Source organism: Pristiophorus japonicus, unplaced genomic scaffold (genome assembly GCF_044704955.1).
Source record: "Pristiophorus japonicus isolate sPriJap1 unplaced genomic scaffold, sPriJap1.hap1 HAP1_SCAFFOLD_526, whole genome shotgun sequence".
Taxonomy (NCBI): domain Eukaryota; kingdom Metazoa; phylum Chordata; class Chondrichthyes; family Pristiophoridae; genus Pristiophorus; species Pristiophorus japonicus.
The window spans coordinates 159793-177713 of record NW_027254433.1 but is presented as its reverse complement, the minus strand read 5'-3'; the positions used below and the strand labels follow the sequence as shown (position 1 = coordinate 177713).

At 54.1% G+C, this 17921-nt stretch overlaps 1 protein-coding gene across 1 annotated transcript; it reads right to left on the bottom strand.

Annotated features, from left to right (window-relative positions):
* Nucleotides 1-878: 878 nt before the first annotated feature.
* On the bottom strand, nucleotides 879-17231 carry bxdc2 (brix domain containing 2). The gene is made up of 5 exons (XM_070873613.1): nucleotides 17015-17231; nucleotides 15139-15250; nucleotides 7311-7354; nucleotides 4504-4574; nucleotides 879-960 (listed from the first exon to the last, which is right to left on the bottom strand). The coding sequence occupies exons 1-5, from the start codon at nucleotides 17213-17215 to the stop codon at nucleotides 879-881; spliced, it is 510 nt and encodes a 169-aa protein (XP_070729714.1). The 5' UTR covers nucleotides 17216-17231.
* Nucleotides 17232-17921: the final 690 nt, after the last annotated feature.

Here is a 17921-nt window from a genome sequence, read left to right as displayed (position 1 = left end):
GGGGTGAGGGGGACGGGGGGGAGGGTGAGGGGGACGGGGGACGAGGGGGACGGGGGGGTGAGGGGGACGGGGGGGGTGAGGGGGACGGGGGGTGAGGGGGACGGGGACGGGGGGGCGGGGACGGGGGGACGGGGGGGGGTGAGGGGGACGGGGGGGGTGAGGGGGACGGGGGGTGAGGGGGACGGGGGGTGAGGGGGACGGGGGGTGAGGGGGACGGGGGGTGAGGGGGACGGGGGGTGAGGGGGACGGGGGGGGTGAGGGGGACGGGGGGTGAGGGGGACGGGGGGTGAGGGGGACGGGGGGTGAGGGGGACGGGGGGTGAGGGGGACGGGGGGCGAGGGAGGCGAGGGGGACGGGGGGGCGAGGGGGACGGGGGGGCGAGGGGGACGGGGGGCGAGGGGGACGGGGGGCGAGGGGGACGGGGGGCGAGGGGGACGAGGGGGACGGGGGGCGAGGGGGACGGGGGCGAGGGGGACGGGGGGCGAGGGGGACGGGGGGCGAGGGGGACGGGGGGCGAGGGGGACGGGGGGCGAGGGGACGAGGGGCGAGGGGACGGGGGGCGAGGGGGACGGGGGGGGAGGGGACGGGGGCGAGGGGGACGGGGGGCGAGGGGGACGGGGGGCGAGGGGGACGGGGGGCGAGGGGGACGGGGGGCGAGGGGGACGGGGTGAGGGGGACGGGGGGACGAGGGGGACGGGGGGGCGGGGGGCGAGGGGGACGGGGGGATGGGGGGCGAGGGGGACGGGGGGTGAGGGGGGCAGGGGGTGATGGGGACGGGGGGGTGAGGGGGACGGGGGGGTGAGGGGACCCTGTGACAAGGCCAGTCAGACACAGCCTGGAACATACTTTGGGTTTTCAGGCAGCTCCCCGAGAAATAGTCACCCATCACAGCGTGCTACAGGAGGCTTACCGTTTTGTATTAAAAACTTGGCAGAGGGTCCTTGGGGTACATTCGAGATCCTGAAAAACACAGGATAAACCATTCATCAGCCAGGGGCCGCTGCTTCATTCATAGAAACATAGAAAATAGGAGTAGCCCTTTGGGCCTGCACCATTCAGTATGATCATGGGCTGATCCTCTACCTCAACACCATATTCCCGCTTTTCCCCAGACCCCTTGATGCCTTTTGTGTCGAGAAATCTAAATCTCCTCTTAAATATATTCAGTCACTTGGCCTCCACAGCCTTCTGTGGTAGAGAATTCCACAGGTTCACCACCCTCTGAGTGAAAACATTTCTCCTCATCTCCGTCCTAAATTTCCTACCGGATATAAAAGGGGTCGGGGGGTCTAGTAAGGAGGAGGAACTGAGGGAAATCCTTATTAGCCGGGAAATTGTGTTGGGGAAATTGATGGGATTGAAGGCCGATAAATCCCCAGGGCCTGATGGACTGCATCCCAGAGTACTTAAGGAGGTGGCCTTGGAAATAGCGGATGCATTGACAGTCATTTTCCAACATTCCATTGACTCTGGATCAGTTCCTATGGAGTGGAGGGTAGCCAATGTAACCCCACTTTTTAAAAAAGGAGGGAGAGAGAAAACAGGGAATTACAGACCGGTCAGCCTGACATCGGTAGTGGGTAAGATGATGGAATCAATTATTAAGGATGTCATAGCAGCGCATTTGGAAAGAGGTGACATGATAGGTCCAAGTCAGCATGGATTTGTGAAGGGAAATCATGCTTGACAAATCTTCTAGAATTTTTTGAGGATGTTTCCAGTAGAGTGGACAAGGGAGAACCAGTTGATGTGGTATATTTGGACTTTCAGAAGGCGTTCGACAAGGTCCCACACAAGAGATTAATGTGCAAAGTTAAAGCACATGGGATTGGGGGTAGTGTACTGACATGGATTGAGAACTGGTTGTCAGACAGGAAGCTAAGAGTAAGAGTAAATGGGTACTTTTCAGAATGGCAGGCAGTGACTAGTGGGGTACCGCAAGGTTCTGTGCTGGGGCCCAGCTGTTTACTCTGTACATAAATGATTTAGATGAGGGGATTAAATGTAGTATCTCCAAATTTGCGGATGACACTAAGTTGGGTGGCAGTGTGAGCTGCGAGGAGGATGCTATGAGGCTGCAGAGTGACTTGGATAGGTTAGGTGAGTGGGCAAATGCATGGCAGATGAAGTATAATGTGGATAAATGTGAGGTTATCCACTTTGGTGGTAAAAACAGAAAGACAGACTATTATCTGAATGGTGACAGATTAGGAAAAGGGGAGGTGCAAAGAGACCTGGGTGTCATGGTACATCAGTCATTGAAGGTTGGCATGCAGGTACAGCAGGCGGTTAAGAAAGCAAATGGCATGTTGGCCTTCATAGCGAGGGGATTTGAGTACAGGGGCAGGGAGGTGTTGCTACAGTTGTACAGGGCCTTGGTGAGGCCACACCTGGAGTATTGTGTACAGTTTTGGTCTCCTAACCTGAGGAAGGACATTCTTGCTATTGAGGGAGTGCAGCGAAGGTTCACCAGACTGATTCTCGGGATGGCGGGACTGACCTATCAAGAAAGACTGGATCAACTGGGCTTGTATTCACTGGAGATCAGAAGAATGAGAGGGGACCTCATAGAAACGTTTAAAATTCTGACGGGGTTAGACAGGTTAGATGCAGGAAGAATGTTCCCAATGTTGGGGAAGTCCAGAACCAGGGGTCACAGTCTAAGGATAAGGGGTAAGCCATTTAGGACCGAGATGAGGAGAAACTTCTTCACCCAGAGAGTGGTGAACCTGTGGAATTCTCTACCACAGAAAGTTGTTGAGGCCAATTCACTAAATATATTCAAAAAGGAGTTAGATGAGGTCCTTACTACTAGGAGGATCAAGGGGTATGGCGAGAAAGCAGGAATGGGGTACTGAGGTTACTTGTTCAGCCATGAACTCATTGAATGGCGGTGCAGGCTAGAAGGGCTGAATGGCCTACTCCTGCACCTATTTTCTATGTTTCTATGTTTACCCCGTATCCTGAGACTGTGAGCCCTTGTTCTAGATTTCCCAGCCAGGGGAAACATCGTCCCCGCATCCAGTCTGTCCATCCCCATCAGAATTTTATACGTTTCAATGAGATCCCCTCTCATTCTTCTAAACTCTAGTGAACACAGGCCCAGTCGACCCAGTACTCTCCTCATACGACAGTCCTGCCATCCCAGGAATCAGTCTGGTGAACCTTCGCTGCTCTCCGATAGATTTAACAACCTTCACCGACTGGGCCAGGCCAGCAACTGGTCAGATACAGGCCGGCGACAACACAGCTCCCCACCATCAGCCAAATCCCCCGACTGACTGGTTAAAGGGCAGGTAACAGGTATCGAGTGATATGCTGGGGTTAACACTGTGATACTGGGCCTCGGCCCCCCCGATACCCGACATCGGACATGTACCGTGAGAATTTGGCCCCTGGAGCTTGCTCCGACATCCTCACGCTCACCTCCACCGTCCCGCCCGATCCCCCAATCCCACAGGGTGTCATCACTCACCCCATCAGTGCTGGGACCCCAACTATTTACAATCTATATTAACGACTTGGAAGAAGGGACTGAGTGTAACGTAGCCAAGTTTGCTGATGATGCAAAGATGGGAGGAAAAGCAATGTGTGAGGAGGACACAAAAAATCTGCAAAAGGACATAGACAGGCTCAGTGAGTGGGCAAAAATTTGTCAGATGGAGTATAATGTTGGAAAGTGTGAGGTCATGCACTTTGGCAGAAAAACTCAAAGAGCAAGTTATTATTTAAATGGAGAAAGATTACAAAGTGCTGCAATACAGCGGGACCTGGGGGTACTTGTGCATGAAACACAAAAGGTTAATATGCAGGTACAGCAAGTGATCAGGTAGGCCAATGGTATCTTGGCCTTTATTGCAAAGGGGATGGAGTATAAAAGCAGGGAAGTCTTGCTCCAGTTATACAGGGTATTGGTGAGGCCACACCTGGAGTACTGCGTGCAGTTTTGGTTTCCATATTTACGAAAGGATATACTTGCTTTGGAGGCAGTTCAGAGAAGGTTCACTCGGTTGATTCCGGAGATGAGGGGGTTGACTTATGAGGAAAGGTTGAGGAGATTGGGCCTCTACTCATTGGAATTCAGAAGAATGAGAGGTGATCTTATCGAAACGTATAAGATTATGAGGGGGCTTGACAAGGTGGATGCAGAGAGGATGTTTCCACTGATGGGGGAGACTAGAACTAGGGGGCATGGTCTTAGAATAAGGGGCCGCCCATTTAAAACTGAGATGAGGAGGAATTTCTTCTCTCAGAGGGTTGTAAATCTGTGGAATTCGCTGCCTCAGAGAGCTGTGGGGGCTGGGTCATTGAATAAATTTAAGACAGAAATAGACAGTTTCTTAACTGATAAGGGAATAAGGGGTTATGGGGAGCGGGCGGGAAAGTGGAGCTGAGTCCATGATCGGATCAGCCATGATGGTATTAAATGCGGAGCAGGCTCGAGGGGCCGTATGGGCCACTCCTGCTCCTATTCCCCGTATCCCACAGGGCTCCGACACTCACCACATGTACAGGTCCTGCTTCTTCTTGGCTTCGAAGTAAACACATTTATTGCAGTTCTTCATTTCACAAATCTGTTGGAAGAGAATATTACTGGTTACTGCTCGATGACCACTCCGCTAAAGAACACCAAACTACAGCAGTGCTTCTGACACTCTGCTCATCTGCCCAGCAACCCAGAGTCACAGGGACTGACCCAACTGACCGAGCCAGTGTATACCACTCAATGTGTTCACCAGTGGACCCCCCGCTCCCCACTATCACCCAGTGACTCCCCCTCCGTCTCCCCGTGTCCCCCCCCCCCCATCTCCCCGTGTCCCTCCCCCCCCACTATCTCCCCGTGTCACTCCCCCCCCCATCTCCCCGTGTCCCTCCCCCCCCACTATCTCCCCGTGTCACTCCCCCCCCACTATCTCCCCGTGTCCCTCCCCACCCGAACCATCTTCCCGTGTCCCTCCCCCCCCCACTATCTCCCCGTGTCCCTCCCCCCCCCCCACTATTTCCCCGTGTCCCTCCCTCCCCCACCATCTCCCCGTGTCCCTCCCCCCCCCACTATCTCCCCGTGTCCCTCCCCCCCCCACTATCTCCCCGTGTCCCTCCCCCCCCCACCATCGCCCCGTGTCCCTCCCTCCCCCACCATCGCCCCGTGTCCCTCCCCCCCCACCATCTCCCCGTGTCCCTCCCCCCCCCACTATCTCCCCGTGTCCCTCCCTCCCCCACCATCTCCCCGTGTCCCTCCCCCCCCCACTATCTCCCCGTGTCCCTCCCCCCCCACCATCGCCCCGTGTCCCTCCCCCCTCCCCCACCATCGCCCCGTGTCCCTCCCCCCTCCCCCACCATCGCCCCGTGTCCCTCCCCCCCCACCATCGCCCCGTGTCCCTCCCCCCCCCCACTATCTCCCCGTGTCCCTCCCCCCCCCCACTATCTCCCCGTGTCCCTCCCCCCCCACTATCTCCCCGTGTCCCTCCCCCCCCACTATCTCCCCGTGTCCCTCCCCCCCCACTATCTCCCCGTGTCACTCCCCCCCCATCTCCCCGTGTCCCTCCCCCCCCACTATCTCCCCGTGTCCCTCCCCTCCCCACTATCTCCCCGTGTCACTCCCCCCCCACTATCTCCCCGTGTCCCTCCCCCCCCGAACCATCTTCCCGTGTCCCTCCCCCCCCACTATCTCCCCGTGTCCCTCCCCTCCCCACTATCTCCCCGTGTCACTCCCCCCCCACTATCTCCCCGTGTCACTCCCCCCCCATCTCCCCGTGTCCCTCCCCCCCCACTATCTCCCCGTGTCCCTCCCCACCCGAACCATCTCCCCGTGTCACTCCCCCCCCACTATCTCCCCGTGTCCCTCCCCACCCGAACCATCTTCCCGTGTCCCTCCCCCCCCCACTATCTCCCCGTGTCCCTCCCCCCCCCCCACTATTTCCCCGTGTCCCTCCCTCCCCCACCATCTCCCCGTGTCCCTCCCCCCCCCACTATCTCCCCGTGTCCCTCCCCCCCCCACTATCTCCCCGTGTCCCTCCCCCCCCCACCATCGCCCCGTGTCCCTCCCTCCCCCACCATCTCCCCGTGTCCCTCCCCCCCCCACTATCTCCCCGTGTCCCTCCCCCCCCACCATCGCCCCGTGTCCCTCCCCCCTCCCCCACCATCACCCCGTGTCCCTCCCCCCTCCCCCACCATCGCCCCGTGTCCCTCCCCCCCCACCATCGCCCCGTGTCCCTCCCCCCCCCCACTATCTCCCCGTGTCCCTCCCCCCCCACCACTATCTCCCCGTGTCCCTCCCCCCCCACTATCTCCCCGTGTCCCTCCCCCCCCACCATCGCCCCGTGTCCCTCCCCCCCCACCATCGCCCCGTGTCACTCCCCCCCCACTATCTCCCCGTGTCCCTCCCCCCCCCCACTATCTCCCCGTGTCCCTCCCTCCCCCACCATCGCCCCGTGTCCCTCTCCCCCCCACTATCTCCCCGTGTCCCTCCCCCCCCACCATCGCCCCGTGTCCCTCCCCCCCCCCCACCATCTCCCCGTGTCCCTCCCCCCCCACCATCGCCCCGTGTCCCTCCCCCCCCCACCATCGCCCCGTGTCCCTCCCCCCCCACTATCTCCCCGTGTCCCTCCCCCCCCCACTATCTCCCCGTGTTCCCCCCCCCCCACCATCTCCCTACGTCCCTCTCCCTCTCCCCCCCCCACCATCGCCCCGTGTCCCTCCCCCCCCACTATCTCCCCGTGTCCCTCTCCCCCCCCCACTATCTCCCTACGTCCCTCTCCCCCCCTCCATCTCCCCATGTCTCCCCCCCCCCCACTATCTCCCTGTATCCCTCCCCCCCCCCCCCCCCTCCACACCTGCGCTTGGTTTCTGCATGCTCTCGACGATGAGACTCGAGGTGCTCAGCGCCCTCCCGGATGCACTTCCTCCACTGAGGGCGGTCTTTGGCCAGGGACTCCCAGGTGTCGGTGGGGATGTTGCACTTTATCAGGGAGGCTTTGAGGGTGTCCCTGTAACATTTCCTCTGCCCACCTTTGGCTCGCTTGCCGTGATTGAGTTCAGAGTAGAGCGCTTGCTTTGGGAGTCTCATGTCTGGCATGTGAACGATGTGGTCTGCCCAGTGGAGCTGATCGAGTGTGGTCAGTGTTTCAATGCTGGGGATGTTGGCCTGGTCGAGGACACTAACGTTGGTGCGTCTGTCCTCCCAGGGGATTTGTAGGATCTTGTGGAGACATCGCTGGTGGTATTTCTCCAGCAACAGTGAAATAAAGCCCTCCCCCGCTGCCAGACTCGCAGCCCACAGACAGTACGGCGTCTCTCTGGCACCGACTTACCTCGTTAATCACAAACAGCTTGTCCTTCCGATCCATTTTGGTGTCTGGAATTAGAAGCAAGACCCGTGATTAGCTGTAGGAATGGCCCAGAGCGAGGCAGATCCCAGGCTGGCTCACTGTCCGCAAACCATCCCCTTTAACACCCGCAACACCGAGCGTATCGAAGGAGCAGGGTCCTCATCGGAGGTGTGTGGCAAAGCATGGCGTCTGGGCAGAGGGCAGCTGAGCACGATGCTCGGTGTTCAAAGAAGTCTCACTGAGAGGTGGCGGGTTCAACAACTCAAATCACCACGTCAATTCATATTTACCAAAGGATATACTTGCTTGGGAGGCAGTTCAGAGAAGGTTCACTCGGTTGATTCCTGGGATGAGGGGGTTGTGGAAGCCGGGACATTGAATAAATGTAAGACAGAGAGAGACAGTTTCTGAACCGATAAGGGAATAAAGGGTTATGGGGAGCGGGCAGGGAAGTGGAGCTGAGTCCATGTTCAGATCAGCCATGATGGTATTAAATGGCGGAGCAGGCTCAAGGGGCCGTATGGCCTACTCCTGCTCCTATTTCTTATGTTCTTAAAATACATCTGGCAAACACATTTTAAAATCGATGCCGGGCTCCTTTAACAGACGTTACATCGGGACATGATGTCAGCACTCAGGAGAAGTGAGTGAATTAAAACACATCAGAGGGAACACATTGAACCATTTGCATCGAGTCAGAGACATTTACAGCACGAAGGGGACATTCCGGCCCATCGTGTCCGCTCCGGCCGACCAAGAGCTACCCAGCCTAATCCCACTTTCCAGCTCTGGGTCCGTAGCCCTGTGGGTTACAGCACTTCAGGAGCACATCCAGGTACTGTTTAAATGTGGTGAGGGTTTCTGCCTCTACCACCCTTTCAGGCCGTGAGTTCCAGACCCCCACCACCCTCTGGGTGAAGTTATTTCCCCTCAAATCCCCTCTAAACCTCCCCCAATTACTTTAAATCTATGCTCCCTGGTTGTTGACCCCTCTGCCAAGGGAAACAGGTCCTTCCTATCCACTCTATCCAGGCCCCTCATCATTTTATACACCTCAATCAGGTCTCCCCTCAGCCTCCTCTGTTCCAAGGAAAACAATCCCAGCCTATCCAATCTGTCCTCATAGCTAAAATTCTCCAGTCTGGGCAACATCCTCGTAAATCTCCTCTGTACCCTCTCCAGTGCAATCACATCCTTCCTGTAATGTGGTGACCAGAACTGCACGCAGTACTCCAGCTGTGGCCTAACCAGTGTTTTATACAGTTCAAGCATAACCCCCCCCCTGCTCTTGTATTCCCTGCCTTGGCCAATTAAGGCAAGTATCCCGTATGCCTTCTTAACCACCTTATCCACCTGGCCTGCTACCTTCAGGGATCTGTGGACCTGCACTCCCAGGTCCCTCTGTTCCTCTACACTTCTCAGTGTCCTACCATTTAATGTATATTCCCTTGCCTTGTTAGACCTCCCCACATGCATTACCTCACACTTCTCCGGATTGAATTCCATTTGCCCCTGTTCTGCCCACCTGACCAGTACATTGATATCCTCCTGCAGTCTGCAGCTTTCTTCTTCATTATCAACCTCACGGTCGAGTTTTGTATCATCAGCAAACTTCTTAATCATAGCTTCTATATTCAAGTCTCGATCATTGATATATACCACACAGAGCAAGGACCTAGTACTGAGCCCTGCGGAACCCCACTGGAAACAGCCTTCAGTTTTTTTCCCAATAATTTTCCCACCACCGAGGTTAGGTTGACTGGCCTGTAATTACTCGGTCTATCCCTTTCTCCCTATTTAAACAATGGTACAACATTAGCAGTCCTCCAGTCCTCTGGCACCACACCTGTAGCCAGAGATTATTGGAAAATGATGGTCAGAGCCTCTGCTATTTCCTCTCTTGCTTCTGTTAACAGCCTGGGATACATTTCATCCGAGCCTGGGGATTTATCCACTTTCAAAGTACTAAACCCCTTAATACTTCCTCTCTCACTATGTTTATTTCATCTAATATTTCACACTCCTCCTCTCTGATTGTAATGTCTGCATCGCCCCTCTCCTTTGTGAAAACAGACGCAAAGTATTCATTCAGAATCATATCTACATCTCCCACCTCCACACACAGATTATCCTCATGGTCTCTAATAGGCCCCACTCTTTCTCTAGTTATCCTCTTGCTCTTAATATATTTATAAAACATCTTTGGGTTTTCTTTGATTTTACTTGCCAACATTCTTTCACGCTCTCTCTTTGCTTTCCTAATCTTTTTAGTTGCACCCCTGCACTTTCTATACTTCTTGAGGGTTACCTTCAAGTCGCTGTTTCCAGTCCACATTGGTAACTCACATCACAGCTTGGTATAATTGACTTTTTCCCCAATTGAGAACTTTTATAATATACGAGAACTTTTATTTCTGATCTATCTTTTCCATAACTACCCTAAATCTAACAGAATTATGATCACTAGTACCAAAGTGCTCTCCCACTGATACTCCTTCCACCTGCCCAGCTTCAGTCCCTAAAACTAAGTCCAGAACAGCCCACTCCCATGTTGGTCTTACTACATACTGGCTGATAAAGTTCTCCTGAATGCATTTTAAGAATTCTGCGCCCTCTGTACCATTCACACCAATTCTATCCCAGTGGCTGATGATACAAAGATGGGAGGAAAAGCAATGTGTGAGGAGGACACAAAATCTGCAAAAGGACATAGACAGGTTAAGTGAGTGGGCAAAAATTTGGCAGATGGAGTATAATGTTGGAAAGTGTGAGGTCATGCACTTTGGCAGAAAAAAATCAAAGAGCAAGTTATTATTTAAATGGAGAAAGATTGCAAAGTGCTGCAGTACAGCGGGACCTGGGGGTACTTGTGCATGAAACACAAAAGGTTAGTATGTAGGTACAGCAAGTGATCAGGAAGGCCAATGGGATCTTGGCCTTTATTGCAAAGGGGATGGAGTATAAAAGCAGGGAAGTCTTGCTACAGTTATACAGGGTATTGGTGAGGCCACACCTGGAATACTGCGTGCAGTTTTGGTTTCCATATTTACGAAAGGATATACTTGCTTTGGAGGCAGTTCAGAGAATGTTCACTCGGTTGATTCCGGAGATCAGAGGGTTGACTTATGAGGAAAAAGTGAGGAGGTTGGGCCTCTCCTCATTGGAATTCAGAAGAATGAGAGGTGATCTTATCGAAACGTATAAAATTATGAGGGGGCTTGACAAGGTGGATGCAGAGAGGATGTTTCCACTGATGGGGGAGACTAGAACTAGAGTACATAGAAACATAGAAAATAGGTGCAGGAGTAGGCCATTCGGCCCTTCTAGCCTGCACCACCCTTCAATATGATTATGGCTGAACATTCCCTCAGTACCCCTTTCCTGCTTTCTCTCCATACCCCTTGATCCCTTTCGCGAAAAGGGCCACATCTAACTCCCTCTTGAATATATCCAATGAACTGGCATCAACAACTCTCTGCGGCAGGGAATTCCACAGGTTAACAACTCTCTGAGTGAAGAAGTTTCTCCTCATCTCAGTCCTAAATGGCTTACTCCTTATCCTTAGACTGTGTCCCCTGGTTCTGGACTTTCCCAACATCGGGAACATTCTTCCTGCATCTAACCTGTCCAGTCCCGTCAGAATTTTATATGTTTCTATGAGATCCCCTCTCATCCTTCTAAACTCCAGTGAATAAAGGCCCAGTTGATCCAGTCTCTCCTCATATGTCAGTCCTGCCATCCCAGGAATCAGTCTGGTGAACCTTCGCTGCACTCCCTCAATAGCAAGAATGTCCTTCCTCAGATTAGGAGACCAAAACTGAACACAATATTCCAGGTGAGGCCTCACCAAGGCCCTGTACAACTGCAGTAAGACCTCCCTGCTCCTATACTCAAATCCCCTCGCTATGTAGGCCAACATACCATTTGCCTTCTTCACCGCCTGCTGTACCTGCATGCCAACTTTCAGTGACTGATGTACCATGACACCCAGGTCTCGTTGCACCTCCCCTTTTCTTAATCTGCTGCCATTCAGATAATATTCTGCCTTTGTGTTTTTGCCCCAAGTGGGTAACCTCACATTTATCCAACATTATACTGCATCTGCCATGCATTTGCCCACTCACCTAACCTGTCCAAGTCACCCTGCAGCCTCTTAGCGTCCTCCTCACAGCTCACACCGCCACCCAGTTTAGTGTCATCTGCAAACTTGGAGATATTACACTCAATTCCTTCAACCAAATCATTGATGTATATTGTAAAGAGCTGGAGTCCCAGCACTGAGCCCTGCGGCATCCCACTAGTCACTGCCTGCCATTCTGAAAAGGACCCGTTTATCCCGACTCTCTGCTTCCTGTCTGCCAACCAGTTCTCTATCCACATCAGTACATTACCCCCAATACCATGTGCTTTAATTTTGCACACCAATCTCTTGTGTGGGACCTTGTCAATAGCCTTTTGAAAGTCCAAATACACCACATCCACTGGTTCTCCCTTCTCCACTCTACTAGTTACATCCTCAAAAAATTCCAGAAGATTTGTCAAGCATGATTTCCCTTTCATAAATCCATGCTGACTTGGACCGATCCTGTCACTGCTTTCCAAATGCGCTGCTATTTCATCTTTAATAATTGATTCCAACATTTTCCCCACTACTGATGTCAGGCTAACCAGTCTATAATTACCCACTTTCTCTCTCTCTCCCTTTTTAAAAAGTGGGGTTACATTAGCTACCCTTCAGTCCACAGGAACTGATCCAGAGTCGATAGACTGTTGGAAAATGATCACCAATGCATCCACTATTTCTAGGGTCACTTCCTTAAGTACTCTGGGATGCAGACTATCAGACTTCGGGGATTTATCGGCCTTAAATCCCATCAACGTCCCAAACACAATTTCCTGACTAATAAGGATTTCCTTCAGTTCCTCCTTCTCACTAGACCCTCAGTCCCCTAGTATTTACGGAAGGTTATTTGTGTCTTCCTTTGTGAAGACAGAACCAAAGTATTTGTTCAATTGGTCCGCCATTTCTTTGTTCCCCATTATAAATTCACCTGAATCTGACTGCAGGGACCTACATTTGTCTTCACTAATCTTTTTCTCTTCATATATCTATAGAAGCTTTTGCAGTCAGTTTTTATGTTCACGGCAAGCTTCCTCTCATACTCTATTTTCCCCCCTCCTAATTAAACCCTTTGTCCTCCTCTGTTGAATTATAAAATTTCTCCCAGTCCTCAGGTTTGCTGCTTTTTCTGGCCAATTTATATGCCTCTTCCTTGGATCTAACACGATCCTTAATTTCCCTTGTTAGCCACGGTTGAGCCACCTTCCCCGTTTTATTTTTACTCCAGACAGGGATGTACAATTGTTTGCCATTGCCTATCCACCGTCAACCCTTTAAGTATCACTCGCCAGTCTATTCTAGCCAATTCATGTCTCATACCATCGAAGTTACCTTTCCTTAAGTACAGGACCCTAGTTTCTGAATTAACTGTGTCCCTCTCAGTCCTAATAAAGAATTCTACCATGTTATGGTCACTCTTCCCCAAGGGGCCTCGCACAACAAGATTGCTAATTAGTCCCTTCTCATTACACATCACCCAGTCTAGGATGGTCAGCTCTCTAGTTGGTTCCTCGACATATTGGTCTAGAAAACCATCCCTCATACACTCCAGGAAATCCTCCTCCACCGTATTGCTACCAGTTTGGTTAGCCCAATCTATATGTAAATTGAAGTCGCCCATGATAACTGCTGTACCTTTATTACACACATCCCTAATTTCTTGTTTGATGCTGTCCCCAACCTCACTACTACTGTTTGATGGTCTGTACACAACTCCCACTAACGTTTTCTGCCCTTTGGTATTCCGCAGCTCCACCCATACAGATTCCACATCATCCAGGCTAATGTCCTTCCTTACTATTGCGTTAATTTCCTCTTTAACCAGCAATGCCACCCCGCCTCCTTTTCCTCTCTGTTTATCCTTCCTAAATGCTGAATACCCTGGATGTTGAGTTCCCAGCCTTGGTCACTCTGGAGCCATGTCTCCGTGATGCCAATTACATCATATCCGTTAACTGCTGTCTGCGCAGTTAATTCGTCCATCTTATTCCGAATACTCCTCGCATTGAGGCACAAAGCCTTCAGGCTTGTCTTTTTAACACACTTTGCCCTGAAGAGTTTTGCTGTAATATGGACTTTTTGATTTTTGCCTTAGGTTTCTCTGCCCTCCACTTTTACTTTTCTTCTTTCTATCTTTTGCTTCTGCCTCCATTTTATTTCCCTCTATCTCCCTGCATAGGCTCCCATCCCCCTCCCATATTAGTTTAACTCCTCCCCAATAGCACTAGCAAACACTCCCCCTGGGACATTGGTTCCGGACCTGCCCAGGTGCAGACCGTCCGGTTTATACTGGTCCCACCTCCCCCAGAACCGGTTCCAATGTCCCAGGAATTTGAATCCCTCCCTTTTGCACCACTCCTCAAGCTACGTATTCATCTGAGCTATCCTGCGATTCCTACCCTGACTAGCACGTGGCACTGGTAGCAATCCTGAGATTACTAGCTTTGAGGTCCTACTTTTTAATTTAACTCCTAGCTCCCTAAATTCTGCTCGTCATCCCGTTTTTTACCTATATCGTTGGTACCTATATGCACCACGACAACTGGCTGTTCACCCTCCCTCTTCAAAATGTCCTGCACCCGCTCCAAGACATCCTTGACCCTTGCACCAGGGAGGCAACATACCATCCTGGAGTCTCGATTGCGGCGCAGAAACACCTATCTATTCCCCTTACAATGGAATCCCCTATCACTTTAACTCTCCCACTCTTTTTCCAGCCCTCTTAGAATAAGGGGCCACCCATTCAGAACTGAGATGAGGAGAAATTTCTTCTCTCAGAGGGTTGTAAATCTGTGGAATTCGCTGCCTCAGAGAGCTGTGGAAGCTGGGACATTAAATAAATTTAAGGCAGAGATAGACAGTTTCTTAACTGATAAGAGAATAAAGGGTTATGGGGAGCGGGCGGGGAAGTGGAGCTGAGTCCATGATCGGATCCAGCCAGGATCTTATTAAATGACGGGGCAGGCGCGAGGAGTCAAATGGCGTAGTCCTGCTCCTATTTCTGATGTTCTAATATTCGGGTAGTTGATTTCCAGCATTCGCAGTGCTTTGCCTGTGTTAAAGGGGGCAGGAGCTGTTTATTTAGGGAAGAGGCCAGTCAGGTTTCTGTACCGGGTTTAGCTCGGTCTTTGTGCACCTACATTGTCCCCAATCCCCAGCACTAAAATTCACATTCTTGTTGCTAAGGGAATTTAGGAGAATGCTCCTAGATGGCTGAAGGCACGGACACCATTGGTGTGGTGATGTGTGGGGCACACGCAGGAGGCCAGGGTCGGAGGGATGGTGAGTTCAGGATGTGGAGTTGTTGTAGAGTGTGGGGGGGAGATTGGAGAGATAGAGAGCGGATAGACCACGGGAGGATTTAAACACGAGAATGAGAATTTTAGGGAATGAAGCTGGGCAGGTGGAATTCCACAGGGTCACCACCCTATGAGAGAAAACATTTCTCCTCATCTCGGTCCGAAATCTCCCACCCCGTATCCTGAGACTGTGACACCTTGTTCTAGACTTGCCAGCCCGGGGAAAACATCCTCCCCACATCCAGTCTGTCCAACCCATTCAGAATTTTATAGGTTTCTGCTTTCTTGAAGACTTCCAAAGCCGTTATGCAAACAGCCACTGTAAATGCAAAGTTTGAAATCCCCAAAGTGAGCAGCGATCGGGATAATTCTGCCCGGTTTGTTGGGTTACCTGGTTTCGAGTGCGGCATCAGTGTGCGCAGATCCTGCATCAGATGGCGGGTCCGGTAATTAATCCCCCGGGAAGAGAAGATTAGAACTCGCTCCTTGTTCTTCCATTTCCCCTGTGATTATGGTTTGAGAGAAAAGGAAGTTATTCAGCTCATCCAAACTGTGTTCTAACTCTCAGCAAATCCCACTCACCCATCACCCCTGTGCTCGCTGACCTAATGCTGGAGAAATACCACCAACGATGTCTCTGTAAGATCCTACAAATCCCCTGGGAGGACAGACGCACCAACATCAGTGTCCTCGACCAGGTCAACATCCCCAGCATTGAAGCACTGACCACACTCGACCAGCTCCGCTGGGCAGGGCCACATTGTCCACATGCCCGACATGAGACTCCCAAAGCAAGCGCTCTACTCGGAACTCCTTCATGGCAAGCGAGCCAAAGGTGGGCAGAGGAAACGTTACAAGGACACCCTCAAAGCCTCCCTGATAAAGTGCAACATCCCCACCGACATCTGGGAGTCCCTGGCCAAAGACCGCCCTCAGTGGAGGAAGTGCATCCGGGAGGGTGCTGAGCACCTCGAGTCTCATCGCCGAGAGCATGCAGAAACCAAGCGCAGGCAGCGGAAGGAGCGTGCGGCAAACCAGTCCCACCCTCCCCTTCCCTCAACCACTGTCTGTCCCACCTGTGACAGGGACTGTGGTTCTCGTATTGGGCTGTTCAGCCACCTAAGGATTCATTGTTAGAGTGGAAGCAAGTCTCCCTCGCTTCCGAGGGGCTGCCTATGATGATGACAACAATGACTCAATTTTAAAATCCTTATTTTCAAATCTCTCCATGGCCTCACCCCTCCTTATCTCTCTAATCCCCTCCACCCCACCAATCTGAGGAAGGACGTTCTTGCTATTGAGGGAGTGCAGCGAAGATTCACCAGACTGATTCCCGGGATGGCGGGACTGACATATGAGGAGAGACTGGATCAACTGGGCCTTTATACACTGGAGTTTAGAGGGATGAGAGGGGACCTGCTTGAGAGCCTGCACCGCCATTCAATGAGTTCATGGCTGAACATGCAACTTCAGTACCCCATTCCTGCTTTCTCACCATACCCCTTGATCCCCCTAGTAGTAAGGACCTCATCTAACTCCTTTTTGAATATATTTAGTGAATTGGCCTCAACAACTTTCTGTGGTAGAGAATTCCACAGGTTCACCACTCTCTGGGTGAAGAAGTTCCTCCGCATCTCGGTCCTAAATAGCTTACCCCTTATCCTTAGACTGTGTCCCCTGGTTCTGGACTTCCCCAACATTGGGAACATTCTTCCTGCATCTAACCTGTCTAAACCCGTCAGAATTTTAAACGTTTCTATGAGGTCCCCTCTCATTCTTCTGATCTCCAGTGAATACAAGCCCAGTTGATCCAGTCTTTCTTGATCGGTCAGTCCCGCCCAAATCACCACACGCCCTGCTCCCCCCGGGCCCGGCCCCCCACAGCCCCCCGGGCCCGGCACCACAGCCCCCTGCTCCCCCGGGCCCTGACCCCTGCTCCCCTCGGGCCCGGCTCCCAGCTCCCCACAGCCCCCTGACCCCAGCTCCCCTGCTCCCGGCCCCCTGCTCACCCTGGGCCCGGCCCCCACAGCCCCCGGGCCCGGCCCCCCACAGCCCGCTCCCCCAGGCCCGGCCCCCCACAGCCCCCTGACCCCTGCTCCCCCCGGGCCCGGCCCATTACCCTGCTCCCCCGGGCCCGGCCCCCCACAGCCCCCTGCTCCCCCCGGCCCCTGACCCCTGCTCCCCCGGGCCCGGCCCCCCACAGCCCCCGGCCCCTGACCCCTGCTCCCGGCCCCCTGCTCCCCCCGGGCCCGGCCCCTGACCATTACCTTGCACACGGGGCTGGGGACAACGCTCTCGGTGCCGGTGACTCCAGGCCCGGTCCCCGCTCTCCCCCCGGGCCCAGGCCCGGTCCCCGCTCTCCCCCCGGGCCCAGGCCCAGTCCCCGCTCTCCCCCCGGGCCCAGGCCCCGCTCCCCGGGCCGCCCTGCCGCCGCTCCGGCCTCTCTTGGTCCCGCGCCGCTCCGCCATCGCCACGCTCCGCTCACTTCCGGCCGTGTCCCCGCTCAACCTTCCCCCGACTTCCGGCCGTGTCACCGACATTACTTCCGGGCATCCACCCTCCCTGTGTCCGGTGAGGGACCCTCCGTGTGTCCGGTGACCCTCCGTGTGTCCGGTGAGGGACCCTCCGTGTGTCGGGTGAGGGACCCTCCGTGTGTCCGGTGAGAGACCCTCCGTGTGTCCGGTGAGGGACCCTCCGCGTGTCCGGTGAGGGACCCTCCGCGTGTCGGGTGAGGGACCCTCCGTGTGTCGGGTGAGGGACCCTCCGTGTGTCCGGTGAGAGACCCTCCGCGTGTCCGGTGAGAGACCCTCCGTGTGTCCGGTGAGGGACCCTCCGTGTGTCGGGTGAGGGACCCTCCGTGTGTCCGGTGAGGGACCCTCCGCGTGTCCGGTGAGGGACCCTCCGCGTGTCGGGTGAGGGACCCTCCGTGTGTCGGGTGAGGGACCCTCCGTGTGTCGGGTGAGGGACCCTCCGTGTGTCGGGTGAGGGACCCTCCGTGTGTCCGGGACCCTCCGTGTGTCGGGTGAGGGACCCTCCGTGTGTCGGGTGAGGGACCCTCCGTGTGTCCGGGACCCTCCGTGTGTCGGGTGAGGGACCCTCCGTGTGTCCGGTGAGGGACCCTCCGTGTGTCCGGTGAGAGACCCTCCGCGTGTCCGGTGAGAGACCCTCCGCGTG